Source organism: Coccinella septempunctata, chromosome 1, assembly GCF_907165205.1.
Source record: "Coccinella septempunctata chromosome 1, icCocSept1.1, whole genome shotgun sequence".
Classification (NCBI taxonomy): domain Eukaryota; kingdom Metazoa; phylum Arthropoda; class Insecta; order Coleoptera; family Coccinellidae; genus Coccinella; species Coccinella septempunctata.
Window position 1 is genome coordinate 66,708,124 of NC_058189.1, and position 24,127 is coordinate 66,732,250.

The 24,127-nt window shown below is 36.3% G+C and overlaps 1 protein-coding gene across 5 annotated transcripts in view; it reads right to left on the reverse strand.

Moving 5' to 3' along the window:
• Nucleotides 1-24,127, reverse strand: part of LOC123317669 (homeobox protein caupolican) — a 97,972-nt gene that overhangs the window by 41,602 nt on the left and 32,243 nt on the right. For 4 of the 5 annotated variants that reach the window (XM_044904276.1, XM_044904279.1, XM_044904287.1 and 1 more), the window contains exon 2: nt 5,519-5,836. In XM_044904276.1, coding sequence (XP_044760211.1) covers nt 5,519-5,836 — 318 coding nt within the window. Of the gene's footprint in view, nt 1-5,518; nt 5,837-13,035; nt 13,296-24,127 lie in introns of those variants that run through there. The other variant, XM_044904285.1, reaches the window with a different exon arrangement.

Genomic DNA, 24,127 nt, shown 5'->3' on the forward strand with positions numbered 1-24,127 from the left:
GCATTACTGTTCGTTGCAATGGCAACGCAATAGTTTTTTTATGCACGGAACTGGTCTAGGCTAACTAGATATCAATACATCCTCGTTCTCTGAACAATTTTGTAGTTTCCTTCAATGCACATTCTCATTTCCTATTCCTTCGATGAGCCCTGATCGATATCCAAACGACTGATAGCGTTCCGAACCTCTCGAAGCACTTTCTTGTGCAAATAAAAGGCCTGAAAGTGCTCCACTAACGATAATCGCTAAGAGAAAGATAAGCCTGATCTAAATCTTCAGGTATTTAACCAACCACAAACAAGGGAGGGGCCCCCAAACTGGATTTCCACTGCATGGCGGCCCTCGAAGATTGTCACGGTGGATGATCATGTTAAATATGGGAATAGGAGTGCTGGAAGTAGATTGAAAGGGTTCAGAGAGAGCTCGTTTCCTTATTCCAATACGCCATTTTCCGTGATTACCGGTTTGGTGTGAACTTTTGGCTTCTTGGGAATTGGGTCGGTAAAATTTTGTACCGGATTCAACAAGAACTCTTTATTAGGAAACCCCTTTCTTTAAAACCCGGTATTTGCAAGCGATTCCTATAAAATGTGTACCTCGTAGTTCTCCACTCTACAAAGAAGATAATAACAAAACAAGTGGTCTCCTATCCTACCCCGAATCATTGTTGCTGCAGACTTTTTACCTTCACAAAGAGGCTGCGGAGTCGATGGATAATGAAAGAAATGACAAACAGGAAGTGAATCCGGCTAACGAGCGAAAATTCGAAAAAGAATAAATGGGAGACGAAGATAGGACGGAAGAGTTTCAGATGCGACGTAGTGACCATTGTCGAAATGTTTTGTTATCTTGTCAGGAATCGAAAAAATGGATGTTAAATGCTCTCTGAAAAGCGAGCTTGGAATTTCTCGAAATTTTAAGATGTTCAAGCCGCGAGCAAGCACGTACTTTGAGGGTAATTATAGAAAAAGCAAGGTTTTGTCATTACCATGAATGCCTGTTTGTCCTATTCGGCGAGTTACTGAGATAAAGACATTATAGGCATATTTGAGGAGACGAGGTCTACTTAATACTCTTGGCAATGAGTTGAGTGAGGTGAGATGGTAATCCATCGACGTACTTCGTGTTTCTAAGAGCTTTGGGTCAGTTTCACGTTTTTGAATTTGTTCCGACTAGACATAAACTTAATGCGGATGTATTTGTCCATCGAGAAACTAGAAACGGCACCGAAAAACCAAGAAGTGGACGCCCAAGATCTACTACTCTGCACAAGATCGTTTTCTGACTTCGTGTAACCCTAGAGAGCATCTGAGTTCTTGTAGAATCATGCAACAGCGGTTTGTGGACGCTCCTGGTGTTTTAGTTTCGACAGAAACAGTTTCTCGTAATTCTCGACTATTTTTGAGAAGGATTCCAGTAACTCAAAATCATCTGGGACTTCGATTGCATTTGACCCATGAGCGCGTGAATTGGAACGATTAATGGACGTCTGTATTGTTCACAGATGAGTCGGTTTTCTGATCTAAATCCTATTGAACACACTTGGGATCAGCTACAAGGTTTTTGGATCCTCCTCCATCACCTCTACGTACACTTCAAGAACTCAGAAGGCTTTAACCGCACACTGGAGATAAATTGATCAGGGCTATCTGATCAAAAGTATGTAAGTTGTTAGGTTAGCTTGGGTTAGATCAGGTTAGGTTTGGTTAGGTTAGGTTAGGTACACTTCAAGAACTCAGACAGCTTTAACCGCAACACTGGAGATAAATTGATCAGGGCTTCTTAAAGAATCTGATCAAAAGTATGTAAGTTGTTAGGTTACCTTAGGTTAGGTCAGGTTAGGTTTGGTTAGGTTAGGTTAGGTACACTTCAAGAACTCAGGCAGCTTTAACCGCAACACTGGAAATAAATAAATGATCAGCTAGCTAGCTATTTTGATGGTAATTCTTTTTTTCCAGGGGTCTCACAGCTCATTATGAAAACTTAAACGGTCTATATCTTTTCATCAGGGCCGAATTGGAAAACTGTTATAGGAGAAAAGTTTGAACCTACTGATGAAATATTTGTATGAGTCAAAGACTAAACCTGTATTTTTTCAATTCTTTGAGTGAACTGATTCTATATTACAAAAACTAGGAATAAATTTCCAACTGAAACTGTTAAACTTGTAAAGAAATTGGCGAAAGAAGATTCAGTTGAGTGAGTATAAACCTTAAGATTTTCATATTGGAAGAATTGGTGAAACGAAAATGGAAACTTTTCAAATATGCAGTGTCGAATTTTCTGAATTCCCTTCAACTTTCGTGGTCGTTGAGCTACCTACTTAAGAAAGAAATGAATATTTTCCTAGGGTTGTTTACTGTTTATTGTGAGAAAATCATAGCCTTGCCTTTTTTACATCTATAATACCTCTATGGTTGTTCAGCACGGTTATGAGCAACCCTCCTGCATTATAATTATGCAAATTCCCCTTGTAATCGCACTAGGTTTAATTTTCTGCCGGCAATTAACCGATTTCGGGCATGAACTCGTCAATTTACGCGCTTATATTCTTTCGATTGCCGGCAACCGCGACCCCCTGCAATTTTCCAGCAACAATCAGCGAAAAATCGGTAATCGCTGAATCGATACGAAAGCATGCCATCATCAGTACCTGCGCCCCCTATAATTAAACATCGTCCAGGTTGTTAAGGTAATTGCCTCCTGCGTGAACGGGAAGAATGCTCGTCGTCGTTCAGTTGAAATTTAATTAGCCATAATTCAAAATGGATGACCGTCTTGTAAATTGCTTATTAAACCAATAAGTCGACCTTCCGTGGAGGAGAAGGATGGCGATGTCGGGCGCTGATTGGACGGCACTGATAACGACCTGGGTGTCTGGTCATTGAAATTGGAAACCTTGTTGTTTCCGATTTTTCCGATGAAGATTGCGGCCCAGCTGATATTTATGGTACGCAACTGCGTATTTAGATTGGCCGTGGACTATAACGATGGTTCTTTTATGGTTTGTTTGCCTCTCGATTTATTGTAATCCATTTTGAAGTTGATTATATTCATTATGTTATATGAACCACAATAGATGGTTGAGTCTTTGACTCGTACACTGATATTTTAACAGTAGATTCCTGGGTTAGAGAGGAACACCTTTTTCCCTTACCATTTTTGCTAATCGGCTAGAGTTATGGCTATCGCAAATTTGGGCCACTATTCATGGCTCACCCCGTATCTCCGAAACTAATAGCCTTAGGATACAAAACAAGCAAGTTTTCTGAAAGGCCTGGATGACCTGCATTCGCCATTGGGCCATGGCCAACGACTCATAAAACACCCTGTATACTCGGTTCTATCTCACGAACTATTTTAACGAATGAAATGAATTTCGGAATATAGTTTTTCATTTATTTGATTGATCTTTTTCGAACACAAGATATCACCCACGTCTTCCAGTTTTCTCATTATGACCATTGCATGCCATAAAAATACCAAAAATTCAAAGAACGCAACTCTTGAATCTAAAATGGACGCTATATAATGAATATTTTAACGACCTTTCAAATTTTTTCTCAGTTAAGGAAAGAGATGATAGTCGGGTGGAGTCAAATCTGGTGAATAAGGGGGGTGTTCTAGTAATTCAAAGCCTAAATCACGAATTTTTTGCATGGCAACATGATATTTGTTTGCAGGGGCGTTGTCCTGCGAAAACAAGACAACTTTGAATAGCTTTCCGCGTCTTTTCTCTTTAATTTTTTCCCGTAGAGTGGTCAGTAATGTCGATTAGTAATCTCCAGTTATTGTTCTACCCTTATCCAAAAAATCAATCATGATTACTCCATGGCAATCCCAAAAAACTCTGCACTTCTTATGTCTCAGATCTTGGTGAACCGGAGATTACTATTCGACATTACTGACTACTCTACGGGAAAAATTAAAGAGAAAAGACGCGGAAAGCTAACCAAAGGTGTTTTGTTTTTGCAGGACAACGCCGCTGCACACAAATCTCATGTTGCCATGCAAAAAATTCGTGATTCAGGCCTTTAGGGTTTGAATTACTAGAACATTCCCCTTATTCACCAGATTTGGCTACATTCGACTATCATCTCTTTCCTCAACTGAAAAAAAAGATCAAAATTTTCTTCCAACGAGGAGTTTATAAAAGCTCTGGAGGTCTGGTTTGCAGAGCAAGATGAAACATTTTTTTTAAAGGTCTAGAGACGTTGCAAGTTCGCTGTAATAAATGTATCCAATTAAGAGGATAATATGTTTAGTAATAAAATATTTTGACATTGAAATTTTGTTTGGTTCTATGGTAGGCTAAAAAATTTTCAATATATCCTCGTAATTAATTCACTTTAAAACTTATTCTTCTATCCTAATGAGAACACAAGGATGTTGAAACTGATATTCGTTTCACATTTAAAACGATCTGAACCAGAATCGATTCGAATAGAAAAATAATAGATACTAATCTCGAAATAGCCATCGTTTCTTGAATGAAAGTAGACCCAATAACTCAGTTACGACCGATAAAATTTAGGAGTAGGTATGTTTAAACGACCAAAACCGTCCATTAAACAAGATCGGATATTGGCCGTTTAGACAAGGGGAAATATGGCACAATAGCTAATAATATTTTTATGTCTCTAAGGGCGAAAGCTAGGTTAGGTTGGAGCTATGTGCATTGAGGAGTCTTTCAATTTTTATTATGAACATAAACGATAGTGATCGAAGACCAATCGAACAAACTGTTAAAAAATTAAACTGGGGAAAACGTTATTTAAATATCGTATCAATTTTATTTCCATCCTCGTTTCATTCTTTGGAAAAATTGATTCTAGTTGCCTTCAATTAAATTTTTTTGTTGTGTTTTCAAGGTTAACAAAGGTACTTAAGGTTTTGCCAATAAGTTTTCAATCTGGCAACGATGTTTTCAAACCCTTCCTTGACGTCATTGCCAACGCCTTCAATGAACAACCGAAATCAAAGAGATTCTTTAAAATTTCAAATCACATCGACTACTTAAAAACTATAACCATAATTTCGGGTTATAATTGAGAGGGGGTGCAAATGGCGTTTGACGAGATACAGACGCGTTCATCGGGCGTTTTTTACAGCGCAGTTACCGGTTTTCGTCCACCAATAATTCACAGAATGCCCATCGAGAATGATAATGAATGGCGGTTTGATGGACCTATAAATTTTATTGCCGTGTGAACAGTTTTTGCGACCGGTTGCTAAATGTGACCATACTCGCAATTACCTGACTTGTTTTCGCTACGTGTCACGACTTCACAGTTTTCGATAGTTTGCAGGAGTTTTCAACTGATAATGAGTAAAATCTGAAGCTGAAATTAAATAATAAATGTCTTTATTCCATGAAACGAACAATCCTCGTATAAACCCTATCGGCAAGTCCAACCTTTATAAACCCTTTGGGCAATCCCAACCTTTACAAACCCTATCGTGGATTCCAACCTTTACATCAAATTCTTCGTGAAAAAACTGAAATTTTCAGACTTACCAGAGGTGAATAGAAGGCCGAAGACTCAACCCCTATGCTGGGGTAGGGATTTTGGTCGGTGGACGGGTAAGGGGTCCCATACATGCTCACGCCTCTCGGATACTGTAAGGCTAACCGCGCGCTGTCGTACTGACACGAGCACATGCTCTGACCGGTCACGGGATCGGTCATCAGGGGTCGCCCGGACTCGCAGCATTGCGTTGGACCTGTGGATGAGGTTCCTCCGGGAGAAAGGGTCCCTGGTAGACCGGCGGAACCTCCGGGGCTCAAGGAACCGCCTCCGGAGACCGGAGATGAGCCGGCGTTCGCCGATAGAAGCTGAAAATGGACGGGAAGATAAATTAGATTTTCAAATTTTTTGAAAAACGGTGAAAAATTCATTTTTGACGTAGCAAATACTCAGCGGGAATATTGAGAAGTTAAAGGCATACATACAAATACAATTTCCACCATTTAAATAGATTCAAATTTAAAAATATGTACCTATACTTTCATCAAACGAGTTTAAACAATATTTTGAATCGTGGTCAGGAACTATGGCCTGCGAGATCACCAGACTTGAATCCTTCGCATTATTTTGTATGGAGGCGAAATGAATTCGAAAGAAATAACAATTATCAACATTCCATGCCAAAACTCTCTCCAAATAGAACATTATTTTGGATTGATTCAGAAATATAAAAATTATAGTTATCGTGGAATATCCTACAGTTTTTTTTGAGCTCTACAAAATTGTACCCGATCATTTTTCTCTATCTCTTATAATTCAACCAGCGTCGGACCTGAAATCTTGGAAACCAAAGCTTCCTTCACGACTCACTTAGAATAAATCGATATTTTCAAGCATCTCCTCATTATACAGGGTGAGTCTTTGACTCGTACAAATATTTTAACAGTAGACTCTTGAGGTCAAAAGAAACGCTTTTGCCCTATACCATTTTTTCCGATTCGGCTCTGATAAAAATATATAGCCATTTTAAGTGTCCATAATGAGCTGTGCCAAAATTACCTTCAGAATAACTAGCTAAATCTCTGACTTCACACATCTGTGGATCTTTTAAACAGAGTTGTATTCAGCCAAAGTATTCAATTTTTCAAATTTCACAGATACTTTTTAATTTTTGCACATCAAATTACTCGAAAACGGAGCATTATACGAGAAAATATGAAGAATACTTTCATCTTACAAAACGTTCAAATATTCATTAGATAGCGACCAACTTAGTTTCAAGAGTTGGGTTCTTTGAATTTTTGGTATTTTTATGGTACGTAATGGCCATAATGAGAAAACTGGAAGACGTGGGTGATATCTTGTGTTCGAAAAAGATTCATCGAATAAATGGAAAACTAAATTCCGAAATTAATTCAATTCGATAAAACAGTTTATGAGATAGAACTTAAAAGAACATTTTTTTATGATTTTTCAACACCCTGTGTCTTTTAAACCGAGCCGATTCGAAAGAAATGGTAAAGGAAAAAGTGTTCCTTTTGACCTCAAGATATTACTGTCAAATTATTTTTACGAGTCAAAGAATCACCCAGTATAGAAATGAATTTCACAGGAAAACCCACTCTGATAAATTCTCTGCACTACATAGTGAAATTCTCATCAAAATCGGACATCTGGTGCTGGAATACAAACATACAAACTAACAAACACACAGACTTTCACATTTATAATATTAGTAAGGATTAAAGTTGAGAATTGATGATATGCAGAACCTAAAAAGCCTAATATCTTGAAAACAAAAATTTGATTTCACATTTTTCATCAAGAATATCAGTCTTGCATTTTTTCGGCTGTTATTGTATCTCAATCAAAAATTCATATCCTTGTAAATATCTTCCAAAGTTCATTTAGTAAGTATCTCATAAATCATGTACCTAAACGTGATAAACTGAGTAAAATTACAACACTGTTCAAGTTGAGACCTATTATTTGTACCTACATAAATCCATCCAAGTAAAATCAATGAATTATTCCTCAAAATCAATGTGTTTACCCCAACTCCAACCCAATCGTAAAATTGCCATCAACAATATCTTATCTGGGCGCACACAAAAAAAAACGTTCATTGAAAAACACCTATCTATGAATTTGATCCCGATTCCTTGTATCATAGATTCCTCTCAAAATAAAACATCGATAACAGCCCGATTAGTCTATACTCCATTGTCACCTATACGTATCCCTACGGAACCGATTCTTTGATCTCGCCGACGACTCTAAATAGCCGCTAATTGGAACACAAATATTTGACGACCAATTCATCCTGAATGGTCCCGTGAAAAACAAATCCGTTAATGCAATGGTAAACTCTAATTAAACGTACTTTGGGCCGCGTTATCTAGACCTATTCGGGGTGATCTGATGATGATACGCGGGATTTGTGGATCGAAACATGTGGCGAAGAAATGCGATAGGCGTGTTGTGGCGTTTTTACTTTACGACAAGAGTGCTGGAGTATGATTGATAGGGTTTTGGGGGAAATGGAATGAAGCCAGGCGAGAAGGAATCTTCTGCTGGGAATGTGAAATATTTTTATGGGTGTGATTTAAGACTTAAGAGTCTAATATCTACTATATGTATCCAGTATTTTGTGTTGCCAAAAAATATTGTGTAGACAAGATAAACCTAGTGTACCTACTACCTTTTTGGCAGACTTACAGCGAGTTTCATAAAACTTTGATTGTCCGATCAACGATTTGACAGCCAATCGATTTCTAAAACCAAATCACTGAAACCTTTTCTTTTCTGAATATATTGAAGAAGTAGCAATCGAGAACAATTGAATGGACGTAAAAACATCATAATTTGATGCGAGAATGATATTCTGAATGATCATGACTGAATTATCGATTGAAAACAAATTGACGTCTATTCGTCAATCAAGTGTTGATTCCTCGATCAAGCCTTATGAAACCCGGGGTAAGACTCGTACAAATATTTTAACAGTAGGTTCTTGAGGTCAAAAGACACACATTTATCCTTTACCATTTTTTCCGAATCACCTCGGTTTAAAAGATACAGGCTGTTGAAAAACCATAAAAAAAGTAATTATCATTTCTATCTCACAAACGGTTTCATCGAATGAAATGAATTTCAGAATGAAGATTTACATCTATTTGATTAATCTTTTTCGAACACAAGATGTCCCCCACGTCTTCCAGTTTTCTCATTATGACCATATTTTACCATAAAAATATCAAAAATTCAAAGCACCCAACTCTTCAAACTAAGTTGGACGCTGTCTAATGAATATTTGAACGTTTTGTTAAAAGTATTCTTCATATTTTCTCGTATAATACGCCGTTTTCGAGTAATTTGAAGTTTAAAAATTAAAAAGTATTTGTGAAATTTGAAAAATTGGGTACTTTAGCTGAATACAACTGTGTTTAAAAGATCCACAGATGTGTAGTGTTACAGATTTAGCTAGTTATTCTGGATGTAATTTTGTTTTTTCAGGGCTGGCACAGCTCATTGTGAAAACTTTGATTAGAATGAGTTCCAGGTTTAAGAGTTCCATAAATTTAAGTAAGTAGCTAGTAGCTGAAACGTCCTCTTCTCTGCTCCAAACACTTCTCACATCTTCCTCAGAAAGATTCAAAAACGCGATCCAAAATGAGGAACTCAGGGACTCATCGTTAATCTGATGAAATTTACAGTTATTCTGTAGTCTTTATTCGGTTCAAATCAGAAAAAAGATATTTGAAAATAGAATTCTTCAACTGAGGCCATAAAAAAATCCAAAAATGTAAGATTACACAATTTTGGAGTAAATTTCTGTTGTGTATTGAAACTATAATGAGCTGATCCTGAAAAAAATTCCTCAGAGTAGCTAAGGTTTCTGCAGATATGTGCTCTGTCTCTATGTTGTTGAATATTACTATTGGACCCTTCATAAAAATTCAATTCAGCTTATAAAAGGCACAATTTCTTTCTATGTACTTTCTCTGCTATAAAAGTTTTATCAAGGGAAATAGAAACCACAATTAGCTATCAATTATAGCACACCAAACCCAATTTTTTTGAGAATTATGTGGACTGGTCTCCGAATCCTCATATTGTTGATGTTATCAGAAAAAAATTGATTCAGGTTATCGATTAAATGGTTGGTAAACCACTGTCAGAAACACCTTTGATTCAACATTGCCTACAGGTCACATTATTCAAGTGAAACATATGTACTTACTCGTAATGTAAAAATTCTAAGTTTATCTAGATGTTTCTTTGTATATTTCTTGTCATTTGGAAATTAATCTTTATCATTATTTTCAATTTTCTGAAAACACGTCAATCCATGTGGAAACAAATTGATGTCTCCTTTCAAAAACAGATGTTCGTGAAACTTCTGTATAAGATTTTGTTGATAAACTCTGGGGTTCTCTTCTTTGGTTAACCAGTTCCTTCTTTTCTGATGGTAAAAACCATCCTTATAATTTGCTGATAAGTTTAATACGTACAACAATCCAGAACTTGATAGTTTACCCAATGGGTAAATGGTACAGAAGAAGCTAAGAATTATCTATAACGTTTACATAAAATATCGACCTTCAAGATTGCATAGAAGTAATAGACGACAAAATTGCATGTTTTCTCAAGCTTCAGTGGAACAACAAGAGATCCAGACGCCATCTGGATATTTTTTTAATGTATGAATGAAATCTTTTAGTTCTCTCTTATTTCCTGTTCATATCTAACATAAAACCGTCCAATCCACCATTTTGCAGTTTATAAGTCATGTACATAAATGTGTATACGTGTTATATACATAAATAAACGCTTGCTACGTCAAGAAAAGTTTCCATCATTACTCTGTCGAATAAAATCCGACAACTCCGCCAACATCGGCGACAAATGGACCGTCCCGTATAATTTACAACCGATGTAAGTTCCGCTAATACGGAGGGCCCGTCCATCAACCGGCCGTCAATCCAAAAACTCGGACTCGCGCTGCGTCGCGCAAAGTGCATCCGACAAAGCAATTATTAGTTGGTATTGGGCTCACGTGCGTCAAAGAGACGAGCAAACACCATCCAAACGTTTGCTCAGCTCTCTTTGATGTCCAGAGCGCATTGCCTTTCGGTGAACCGACACCGGGAGCAGTCCCAGAAAAAACCCAGGATGAGAGTTACGTACTTAGTGAATCAATACCACGCCTTTTTTATAGGTCGTTTTCGAAGACCACACAGGCGCCTGGTGGACCTACCGCAATCTCTTTTTTTCGCTAATTACGCTAATATTATCGCCGCTCGATAAAAACTCCCAGTATCGAACACAAAGACAAGATTAAAGGTTTATTAACAAAGAGAAACATACATATCTGTCACGCCTCATAAAGCTGTCTCCACTGGTGAAAGAGACGGTCAAGAGATAAAATAATATGGAATTAGTCATTAACGAGTGAGAAACATGTATGTACATTGTACAGGGTCTCTATTAACCTTCGTTTAAATTGTAATAATACTGAATTGTCCCCGGATCACGATAAACATGTTTTTCTAGCTTTTATCTGTCAATCAAGAGGAGAGTTTCAATTTACTCCGGTACAGGATAAATCTAGAGCTTGCCTTCAAGCATAAATATTTCGTTTCATGGTTTACATGATCCGACTGGAAATGCGGGTAAAGGTGGCATATCCATGTCTTATCTCCACTTCAAATTGCGTACCAGCAGATGGAATTCACCCATTGCAAAATCCTTAATGAACTTCACTTAACCTTATTGCCCTGGTAATATTCAAAACCTTTTTATCTGTCTATGTTGAGGACATAGAGAAAAACTCAGAGGTTTTTTATAGCTTCTTCTGAATATTTATGCGTGCAAACATCAAATGTGCGAATTTAAAGAGTATACCTAAGTAGGTACCTAATAATTCTCCAGCTTCGACAGGTTTATTGCCTACTTGGAAATAATGAACTAAATGATGTCAGCCAAGAAACAGGATCAGACGTAGGTATTTGTTTTATGGCTACTTGAAATAATGGAGTTTTTTCTAGGCGAAATTCATAACATGTGTACTATTTGGAAGGATGAAGACATCGTATTAAACTACCTTATCTTTTCTGTTTGGTGCGTGAAAAACGTTGGTATGGTTTATTGGTTTTTCTCATGATTTATGTATAAAAATGTCAAGTGTTTGAGTTTCAGGAGTAATAATTTCCGAAAGGTTTATTACCTACTTGTGAATAAATTAAACCACGAAACAAGATCAGGTAACAGTTTTATGGCTACTTGAAATAATGGAATTCTTTCCATGCGAAATTGATATGATAGATACACTCCCTCTGTTTGGGAAAAAGAAGACGTCAAATCCAACTGTAAGAACTAATTGACAAAGAAAATAAAGCGGAATAATTTATTGGGCTTTCATCCTGGATTTTTATTGAGGTCAATAAAGACGACAGGGAAATTATGAGCGAATATAATCATAAAGTGAAACCTCGTCCATATCTGTTTTTTTCCTAACGACATTTTTACGACCTATAAAATTTCAATTATATCAGCCGGGGAACATAAAATTCCACGAGTAAATCAGATACTTTCAACAATACCATTTATAATAAAAGGTATCACTTTGTGATGACACTTTGGATAAGCACCACTCAAAAAAAAAATAAAAATATTTTTCTCATCCACAAACACCTGTCTGAACTCAAACTGACCATTTATTTTCCCGACTCAACAATGAATGACACATGACCCATCTGCGCGCATAAAATTAAAAATGAAGACATCACCACCAAAGACAAGGTCATCGATAAAACCAATTATGCGGACACTGGAGAAACTCCAAGTGGAAGACCGTCCGTTGATTAATATCGTTAAATAAAACCTTCAGCATCGATAGACTGGAGTGGAGAATCAGGTGTTCTGTGTCCGACGGCACCTGCCACTACAGAGATTTCTAAAAGTGATAATAACCCACACTTCGTTTAAGTTTGGACTTAAGACGAATTAACTTCCTGTTTGAGATCGATTATTAGGGTCACAAAGTCGTTTATTTGGAAGAGGTTCACGTCTTTACCGACTATAGGGGATTGTATTGGAGGACAATACACCTAATTTGCGAGTACTTCAACAAGTCATAAAATAGTACGAGGGAAACAAGATTAAACTACTCAGGTAAACTTAAGAGAAGGTGAGGCTAAAATAGGATATAAGTCTGTTCCTTGGAAAATAGATAGGTGAAATGTTTCACTTTGTAGTGTATTGATTGAAGAAAATTACACCCATAAAAATATCAGTTTGTGAACGTCACAAAATGCGAAACTACACGATGATTATTGAGATTGCCTACATGTAAGTCTCCTTTTTCCAGATGACTTTCCGCACTTGGAAGCTAGTCATGTACTGAATCTAGGTGAAGGAAAAACAAGCGAATATTCTTCTTTCTTGGAATGGAAAAACCTAAGCAGACACCATCGGGTTTACACGATCTTCAAAAGCTACGTTTTTTACTGTGTAAATCAAGGCTAATTCAGTCATCATCGTGTAGGTTTTTCTAGGATCCTACCTGTGATGCCGACGGATAGCTATAACTAAACTGGTGGGCATACGCGGCCATCATATAGAACAAGTTTATCTTCGAAACGTACAAAACAAAACTATATACACATTCGCACAACACTAGGAATCCTCGATTACGTCACGGAGCACAAAATCCATGTCTCCAATCTCAAAACGCACCAGCAACAACCATCCGCGCAGAGCAAAAACTAAAACAAACACCACCAAGACCTTTGCGGCTGGGTGATCAGACAGAAACTGGAGAACCACTCCAGTTGGAAACGTGACGGAAATGACTCTGCCCCCACACCCGCGCACGGGGGCGTGTCGTGGGCTAAATCGTCGAACTACACGAAAATACTGGGGTTACACGGGGATCCGCGGATGCTATTGGCTCCCCACCCCCGTCTAGGCGGTCGCTGGAGAGGGGAAATACGCCCAACGGACGGTGGAGGGGGATTACACGCGTGACTGTCTTGTTTATGTGGCTCCACATATCCAGACAAATTCCAGTTGGGTGCAACAAAAACACAAACTGAATTTATTGGATACAAGGTGTTTGTTGGAATGGTTTGTTGGAATCATTTGTATTCCGATTTGGACGAGCGATGCTCCGGTTTTTACACGAAAACCCACTTTACACCTCTGTGCCGTTTGGTGCTTATTGTCACACGTGTCTTGGAGGCAGTAAAGATAGGAGTGCACATGCTTAGATATGTTTATTAAATGGACATGGCATAAAACTCAAGTGGCATGATAAAGCGTTAGGATGTGGCGTTCCTTCTTTCCCACCCTGATTTAAACCCTGTCGACTGGATTTGTAACATGTGTGAGTGTTTGCTCAACTCGGATCGGAGAGATATGATGATATGAATATTCACCGTGTATAATTGAGTTGAAAGAGTAACCTTTTGATATCCTGTACCTAAGGATACTTTTCAAAAACCGGACGCCTTACACGCTTGTCCCTTTGTAGTTTGTGCATTCCATTACCTAGGATATATTTCCAATATTGAGTCTAAGCGCAAATTGAGATGCGTAAAGGGTAAAGCGCGTGTAAGGTGCACAACCTTAATACTTAATAGTTCACGAAAACACGCGTAGCCTCAGACGCGCTTCACACGTCTCAATTTGTGATTAGTCTGAGTCTAAGACCGAGAACAAAATGAGACGACTTTAGCGCGTATGAGGCTACGCTTGTTTTCGTGAACTATTGAGTATTGAGGCTTTGCACCTTACACGCGCTACTCAATAGTTCACGAAAACACGCGTAGCCTCACACGCGCTAAAGTCGTCTCAATTTGTGCTCAGTCTTAAACTCAGACTAATCACAAACTGTATAGAATTCACGGCGCATGAATTCTAAAGGTAAATTCTCTAGAGGATTCTAGGCTGTTGCAAACGGTATTTAGACTTAAAAATTATGGCTATCACGTGACTACAATATGCTAATTAGATTTCTTTCCCAAGAAGGCCTATAAAAAAGCATTTTGTTTTCGAATTGATCAGATTGATTTTTTTGAACCAGACAACAAAACTCTAAATAACTCATATTCAACACTGAGTCTTCCAAAATAATTAATATTACCCATTATATCATTAATTTATTGTTATTGATGCATTTTTATTAAAATACTCAAATACTTATGTACTACTTAGAGATCTCTGAAGAAAATAATTTTAACACTCAGATATTTCCGCAACTTGAAAAATTCAGGAAAAATAATTTTGGAAAAATTCATGAATCATAAAAATTTGGGGGAAAAATCAGTTTTTCCCAGATTTTTTCTGTAGGTACAAAATACTTTCACCAACCTGAAGCTGCTATTGCGATATACTTCTACCTACTTTTATTATTCTTGGATTTTCAGCTAACATACATAACCAGTCTTTAACTTGGAATAAATTCGGTACATCAAAGACCTGTCTGAGCATATCTGGGCAGAGTTAGAAACTCGCTCTGTATATTTCAATATTTGATACCTATAGAAATCTGACTTTCGTCAAGGTAGAAAAAAATCAGAAATTAGTTACACGTTTTATTGCACCATTACCGAACGTAAAAAAATTTAGTTTTGGCAAGACAGATGTTGATATCGAATTAACATTGCAATCAAAAGTGAGTTATCGAACTTATAATTACAATAGGTTGGTAGAAATTAATCAAATAGGTAATCATTGAATATTTTACATGAAAATCTGCTGTATATTCCCATGATGTACAAAGCACTTATCTACAGAAAAAAAGTATTCGCTTTCGCAATATTCGGTTTTTGAAAAACATAAAGTAAGATAAAATAACTAAATATTGAAGGTGAGGCTTATTTTCAACAGAAGGTAGAACTGGTCAAATAAATAAAGCGTTTCAACAAAAATCACCTATACAAAACTTTCAAAAGGACAAAGTTGAAAAAAAAAATTTAAAATGATAACTGAAATAGATCCCACGACCCTAGACCGTTTGTTAGCTGAATTATGGCAGAGCAGTGGTAAAAAACTTATCTCCTGATTCGACCATGTGGTTTCGTTTAGGATATTGGCTCGTTCGATATTTACGTGGTAAGGAAAATGGAAACTTAGGATTGCCGAATTGTTCTCATTATTTTTTAGTAACTTACACGATTTTATGAAATGGCTCATTTCGATACCAACTGACAGAAGAGACTAAGCACACACGTGTAAAAAATAGAATAATACTTCAAAATCTCACCGATAAAATTCGTCTAAATTATTCACGAATTTTTTCACAATGGGCATCACAATCTTCTTGTTCGAATATTCCAACAATCGTCATAAAAATGGGATGAAATGGGGAAACATCATAGCACTTTTTCAACATAACTACCGTAAGCACTTTCAAGTAACTGCCTCGATTTTCTACATTTTTTTCACCCTAAATTGCACGATACAACAATTATGATTCTCTCAAAAGTGACCTGATGCACCTAATCCGATGAACTTGGTACTGAAACATTCATTGTCCAGCCATATGTTTATGTTTTGTTTCGTTTTTGCGATGCCGGAGTCACCTTCCACAGTCCCGTACTTGAAATTCAATGAAATTTTGTCTAACTTCTAGGGGTTTTTATCTCAGCCATCTTGGATATTTCATATAAATCGCGGTACTAGAAAAGGTTAACAGAAATCATCCGCTACTTTTCGAAAATTATTCCGATATTCTTCATGATGAATATTGACAAAACTTTAAATAGGTAGGTAAACTAGGAAGAATATTCTATCCGTTATTGAATCATTAATAACATTTCAAAAGCTGCACTCAACTTTCAAAAGCATAATTACATTTACAAATTACAAGAACTATTCACCCAAACCGACCACCAACAGCGATAATTGAATCTAAACGATACTGTAGTTGTTTGTGGTTAGTTTCTTCAGCTTTCTACGCCGACTAATTATGGTAATGAGCAATGCCGAACAACTAGGTACAATTCACACCATCATCAGAAATAAACAGCCCGTTCCGAATGGCCCTAAATTAAGGCGCGACCTGGCAACGCTGTAAGTGGCCGACGCACGAAAAGAGAAAATTAAAATCATCTCGAGCGAAGCGTGAAAATCGTCAGAAAAAACTTGGGTATAGGGATTGTGCGTGACTTGTGAACACAAATTCGGGGCCGTGTGTAAATGGAAAAATGCAAATCTCGTATTAATTAGGGTGATTTTCGAACAACGAGAACGACTAGAAGTATTTCTTCATCATTCTAGGGCGTTACAAGAAGTCAGTGTCGAATGGAGCGTGTGAATTATGAGTTTTTTTACTCGAGGAATGGTTCACAGGTGAGTGACTTAAACCTCTACATCAACCTAATCAACAAGCATATATACCTAGGTAACTACTTCAATTTGTTATATTTTTATTACAATCATCGTAGATCTGAATGTGATAGATATTCTGAAAGAATATTCTAGTAATAAATCTGAGAATTTCATCCATCTCTGCATAAACATTCGGTCTTGAGGTAGTTTTAACTGACTCCAACTTTTTGGGAAATTTTTTAAGGTCAACTTTTGAGTCGTTTATCTTCCAGGAAAATTATCGTAGATATAAATGTGATACATATTCTGAAAGAGCAACTCTTTAAGTAATAAATCTGAGAATTTCATCCATCTCTGTATAAATGTTCGGTCTTGAGGTAGTTTTAACTGAACCCAACTTTTTGGATAATTTTTGAAGGTCAACTTTCGAGTCGTTTATCTTCCAGGAAAATTACCGTAGATATAAATGTGATACATATTCTGAAAGAACAACTCTTTTAGTAATAAATCTGAGAATTTCATCCATCTCTGCATGATCGTTCGGTCTTGAGGAAGTTTTAACTGACCCCATCTTTTTGGGAATTTTTCGAAGGTCAATTTTCAAGTCGTTTATCTTCCAGGAAAATTATCGTACATGTGAATGTGATACATACACTGAAAGAGCAACTCTTTTAGTAATAAATCTGAGAATTTCATCCATCTCTGCATAAACGTTCGGTCTTGAGGTAGTTTTAACTGAACACAACTTTTTGGGAAATTTTTGAAGGTCAACTTTCGAGTCGTTTATCTTCCAGGAAAATTGTCGTAGATATAAATGTGATACATATTCTGAAAGAGCAACTCTTTTAATAATAAATTTGAGAATTTCATCCATCTCTGCATAAGTGTTCGGTCTTGAGAAAGTTTTAACTGAACCCAACTTTTTGGGAAATTTTCGAAGGCCAAATTTAGAGTAGTTTTTCTTCCCAGATAACTATCGTAAATCTAAATGTGATACGTATTCTGAAAGAGCAACTATTCTAGTAATGAATCTGAGAATTTCATCCATCTCTGCATAAACGTTTAGTCTTGAGGTAGTTTTAACTGAACCCAACTTTTTGGGAAATTTTCGAAGGTCAACTTTAGAGTAGTTTTTCTTCCAGGATAACTATCATAGATCTAAATGTGATACATATTCTGAAAGAGCAACTATTCTAGTAATGAATCTGAGAATTTCATCCATCTCTGCATAAAAGTTTAGTCTTGAGATAGTTTTAACTGAACCCAACTTTTTGGGAAATTTTCGAAGCTGAACTTTGGAGTCTTTTATCTTCCATATTAATTATCGTAGATATAAATGTGATACATATTTTGAAAGAGCAACTCTTTTAGTAATAAATCTGAGAATTTCATCCATCTCTGCATGATCGTTCGGTCTTGAGGAAGTTTTAAATGAACCCAACTTCTTGTGAATTTTTCGAAGGTCAACTTTGGAGTCGCGTATCTTTCAGGAAAATCATAGTAGATCTGAATGTTGTACATATTCTGAAAGAGCAACTCTTCTTGTGATAAATCTCAGGATTTCATTCGTCTCGGAGCAACTGTTCGGTCCTGGGGAATTATCAAGTGAAATTTGCAATTTAAAAAAAATGCTTTTTCAAAGATGAAATTCTGAACGAAAGGAGATAGGTTCACGAAATTACTCACAATAGATTCAGCTTGTTGGAAAACCTTTATTTTCGTACGAAAATTCAAAACATCTGGCACTTTTCAGGAGCAAGTTATTTTTTTTTGTTTTTCCACTTTTCATTTTCGAGTTGATCGAAGAACTCTCTGGAGTAAAATTCTCTATAGGATCATCAACCATTTGGTTTTCTGGAATCTTCAAAACAAATTCTATGCACTCCATATCCCAAGACAGTAATATACAACATCCTGAATTCCAGACAGAGTAGCTAATAAGTCATTTGAGGGGGTCCAACCCCTTGCTCATTTTTGACCTAAAAGATCGAGATTTTCGAAATCGAATGATTGTGCTAGTTTGAAAGCTTTGGCAACGCCGATTATAGAACCGGAAATCTCAATTGGATCAGACGAATATACAGCAGATATCGCAGATTGAAATTTGAAGTTTTTTTGAAAATGTAATTTCGAAGATGAAAATCTGAATGAAGGTAGATACGCTCTCGAAATGGCTTGGAATAGGTTCAGTGTATTCGAAAACCTTCATTTGCATACCAAATTTTCGGATATCTAACACTGTTCACGAGCAAATCGAGTTTTTTGATTTTCCACTTGTCATTCTCAAGTTGAAGGGCTCTCTGGAGTGCAATTATCTAATGCATCATCGTAGAACTAAGACCAAGAGAGTAACTCGAACTGGGAATTCGATAGTGAATGAAAACAGGTCCAAGAATATCATATCGTGAACTGAGGAAATTTTCTTCTCTCCTAATCATTCAAGCCTGAAATCTCACACCAGCTTCAATCAGTAAAAACGAAATATGCATTCCCAACCGAGGCAGATCCCCGACAAATTGTATCCCTGTAAACGCACATCAGATCCTTGTTGCGTGTCGAAAAATAGAGGTCCATCCCCTGCCCATTTCCATAATTAAAATATTAATCTAATTCATCTAACAAGTTCCTACCTGCCGGATGTGTCAGCTCGAATATAACTATACGTTCAGCGGAAAATAATTATAATATGATAATACCCGTTTTATTCATACCTGATAGATTCGCGTTATAAGAATTAAATGAGGATTACTTTTACCAGAAGAACAGATGCCTTATCGAGCGGCATATTTTAACATCAGATATAACAGATTGTTTTGTAACAAACGGTTGGTTGTTCTATTCCACACTCGAACTGGCATATTTTTTAATTTGTTTCAATTAGACGACGTTTAGCGTTCACTTTCAACTCGTACAAGGCTGATTTGACGTAGGTATAACATGCTTTATTGAATATTTCACAAATCGGTACAAACTGGATGAAATTCTAAAGAATTAGAGGAAATGCAGCATGGTTTGAATCCTATTTCAACTGTACTCTACTGTATTTCTTTCGGTCAGTTATATCTGGTTTCTGAAAAAAATGCAATTTTTGGGGGCTGTTTCTAAGCAGGACAGAGAAGGCTCTTAAAAAGTTTATACGAGGATGTATTGATATCTATTGATATTGCGTTACCATAGCAACGAACAATAACTCATTAGCAGTGTCAGTGTGAAGTTTGAGATAAAAAAGTGAACCACAGTTACGTAATAAATTTATAGAAAGAAGATGTCCACCGAAATTGTGAAAATCGAAAAATTGGAGTATCGAGTTATCATCAAGTACCTGTATTCAAAAGGATTAAGAGGTAAGCAGATTTACGAAGATATGCTCATACCCTAGGTGATCAATGTTCTTCGAATGTGACCGTGAAAAATTGGACTGCAAGCTTCAAAAGAGGTAAATTTTCCATCGAAGATGATGACCGATCGGGAAGGCCAGTTTCTGTGTCAGTATCCGAAAATATCGATGCAGTTCATGACATGATTTTATCAGACCATCGAATTGGGCTAAAACGAATATCTGAAGCACTGAATATTTCATACGAACGCGTTCATCATATACCTAGTTCACGTCAAATTGGACATGAGAATAACTGCTGCAAAATGGATCCCCAATGTTGACCAAAACCGTGCAAGGGTAGAAGCATCGCGTTGGATCTGTGCTCGATTTGAAAACGATGTAGACTTCTTAAACCGAATTGTTACTATAGATGAGAGTTGGGTACATTTCTACGATCCAGAAACAAAGCAACAATCGATGGAATGGCGATACTTTAGTTCTCCAAGACTAAGAAGTTTCGTGTCCAAAAACCTGCAGAAAAAGTTCTTGCTTCATTTTTTTGGGATTGCCACGGAGTAATCATGATTGATTTTGGGAAAAGGGTAGAACAATAACCGGAGAATACAATTCGATATTACTGTAATAAATGTATCCAATTAAGAGGAGAATATGCTGAGTAATGAAATATTTTGACATTAAAATTTTGTTTGGTTCTATAGTAGCCTAAGAATTTTTCAATATCTCCTCGTATATGCAGAATAAAGAGTATAAATATGCTCGAAAAAGTCACAAAAGCTTCATTGAATAGGGCCTCAATATAACCGTTTAGTCTTGACGGATTCTCAAATGACCTCATTTTATTCTGAATTTTTCGAAGGTCAAATTTCGACACACGTATCTCCCAGAAAATTTATTGCAGAGATGAAAGTGATACATATTCTGGAAGAGCAACTCATCTAGTAATAAATCTCGAAATATCATCGAACGCAGTGCAATCGTTTGGTCTTGACTAATCTTTAAGTGACCCCATCTTTTTCGGAATATTTCCCGAAAAAATCTTTGTAGAGCTAAAAGTAATACATATTCTGGAAATGTTTACTGCGCAACTCTCAGATGCCTGTAACACCGAAACTATCTATATCTCATTTCCCTTGAAGTTTAAGAGTTCTTGGGACCTGATAGACACATAGAATTGAATTAAACTATTAATCAATCAGTCATTTCATTTTTTTTTCGATTAATTTTTGTGCGTTTACCCTCGAAACGACTAGAACTGAACGTTATCCAACGCAATCTTGTCAAATGTCGACAATTGGGGAATATAATGTATGCTCCATCAACTAATTCCCATTCAACATCCGAGCCGTTTTGTATTACTTATCAGCAATCTGTAATAACTCATTGTTCGAGTGAACACAACAACTGGCTGATATCTTACACCGAGACCATTCATAGAAAACAATAAGCCGGCCTGGCGTAGAATTCAAATGAAGGATCCACCGTCAAACACAATGTCATCATCCATACGTAAACTAGATTTTTTTCTGATCGTGGTTCTATCAAACAAAAAGGCGATTTGAATACTAATCTGTGATTTATAAGCAATTCTCTGCGTAATTATTGGATAAGTGGTGTCCGATTGATGGGTACTCATTGGTATTGAACCGGGTTCTCGATTGGTTAATTCCAATCGAAGATGAAACTGATCAGAATGTGTCAGGGTTGCCAGGTGTGTGGTATTCTCCGGAAATTCATCCGATTTGTGTGGTCTCTTTGGAAAATTCGCAGAACTGACATGTTATTCGTCTCATCTCCTAGGAACACGATGAAAATTTTGAAGAATACGTGGTTTACTTTGGACTTCAATGGCGTGTAAGCGTTTGAATACGTAATGAAAGATTTTGCGCATCTAACGAAGGAAATTTTTAAGGGAATTGTTTTTTGCTTGACTATTTTAGGGCTGATTGATTCCTTGCCTAAAAATAGTGTGCATGGGTCTTTCATACGAGGAGATATTGAAAAATTCTTAGCCTACTATAGAACCAAACGAAATTTCAATCTCAAAATATTATATTATCCTCTAAATTGGATACATCCAACGTTCTCACTGGGTTTTCTGCGAGTAATGAAACGGGTCGTGATATTTTTTCATCCTTCCTTACGATGATCGTAAAAATATATGTTCTAGGGTGTTCCGTTTCAAAGGAAAGGTTCCTCCAATTCGCTATACGGCTCATATTCTGGTGAGTAAAATCTGGAATACGTACATTCCATTGGCGCCCATCTCAGTTTACCTCACCTATTGTTAGAGTCTGACTGGTCAATTAATGGATGGATGAAAGTCGAAGATTGAACGTAACGGAAAAGTACGTCGATGTTGTTTGTCGCATCAAGCATGCAAATTTCTCGAATGAACAGAAATTGCGAAACTGATTCTGTATCATGAATAATGGACTTATTTTTTCGTTAATTAGAGAACAATGTATATGGAAATTGTACCCGATGAAAAAATTGTTTACCCCTCGAAAAAGTTTGTAGAGAACTATGTTAAATTCGTAGTGGAAAAAATTTAATGTGACGAAAGAGAGCCTTGTTTCTCTTCATAAACTTTTTAGGGTTTTCACTCCCAATCTCTGAAACAAAATCAATTAAAAATGAAATCAACGATTTGCTCCTGCGTAAATTCTTGCACTAATTTGTCAGGAGCAAATTAACTAGAAAAAATTTTTGCCTGAACTGAACAATGAACTGAAAATAAATAACGTTAGAATTATAATTTTATATGTTGTAACGTTTCGGAGTCTATATCAGACTCCTTCATCAGACGAAAAATCTTCTGAATTGTCGCTTTTTGTCTGACATTAATTGTCAACACACAGGAACAGAGACTGCACAGAAACGTTGATTCATTTAATTTTGAAATTACCGGATGACAGTTCCTTCTTTAGTAAATTGATCCAAATATGATCTATTCCTATCGAACAATTTGCCAAATTATTATCTTGATCTAATAGTAACACGTAGACTCTTTAATTTTTCGTTTAAAATGGTCTGGTTCTGTCATTAAAATTTTATCACCAGTAATGAGTAACATATTCATGGAATCTTTCGAACAAAAATATATAGACACATACCCACTAAAACCAAAGACTTGGTAGCGATATGTAGACGATATTTTTGTGATTTGGCAACATGGTAGAGATGAACTAGAGAATTTTTTTGATCATATCAACAACAAAGAACCTACAATAAAATTTACAATGGAATTAGAACAGGATAACAAAATTTCATTCCTAGATGTTTCAATAAAAAGTTTTCGAATTATTTTGAAACGAGCGTATACCGAAAAAAGACACATACTAATAGATATTTGAATTTTTATTCCAATCACCAAGTAAGTGTCAAAAGAGGTATCATTAAAACACTTTATGATAGAGCTAATTTAATTTCATCTACACCCGAAATTAGAAATAATGAAGTTGACTTCATTAAACATTTTCTTAGGGATAATCAATACCCAAAAAATTTTATTGAAGAAACAATATTAAATTTAGAGAGAAAAATGACTAACCAAAATCGTAATAATGATCAGGAACAACCAACAAACCGTCAAGAACAACCAAATTTGTTGAATGTCATTCCTTATGTTAATGGCCTTTCAGAAAAAATAAGAAGAATCGGTTCGAAGTTCAACATACGAACTGTTTTTAAAACGCAAAATTATTTAAGATCTATATTAACAAAAACTAAACCTTTGAACGAAAAACAAAAATAAAAAAATTGTATTTACAACATACCCTGTATTTGTGGTAAAACTTATACAGGTGAAACGTCCAGACCTCTAGAAATAAGAAAACGCGAACATAAAAATTAGATTAAAAATAGAGAATCCACATGATGGATTGGGACAACACTAAAATTTTAATGACAGAACCAGACCATTTTAAACGAAAAATTAAAGAGTCTACGTGTATTCTATTAGATCAAGATAATAATTTGGCAA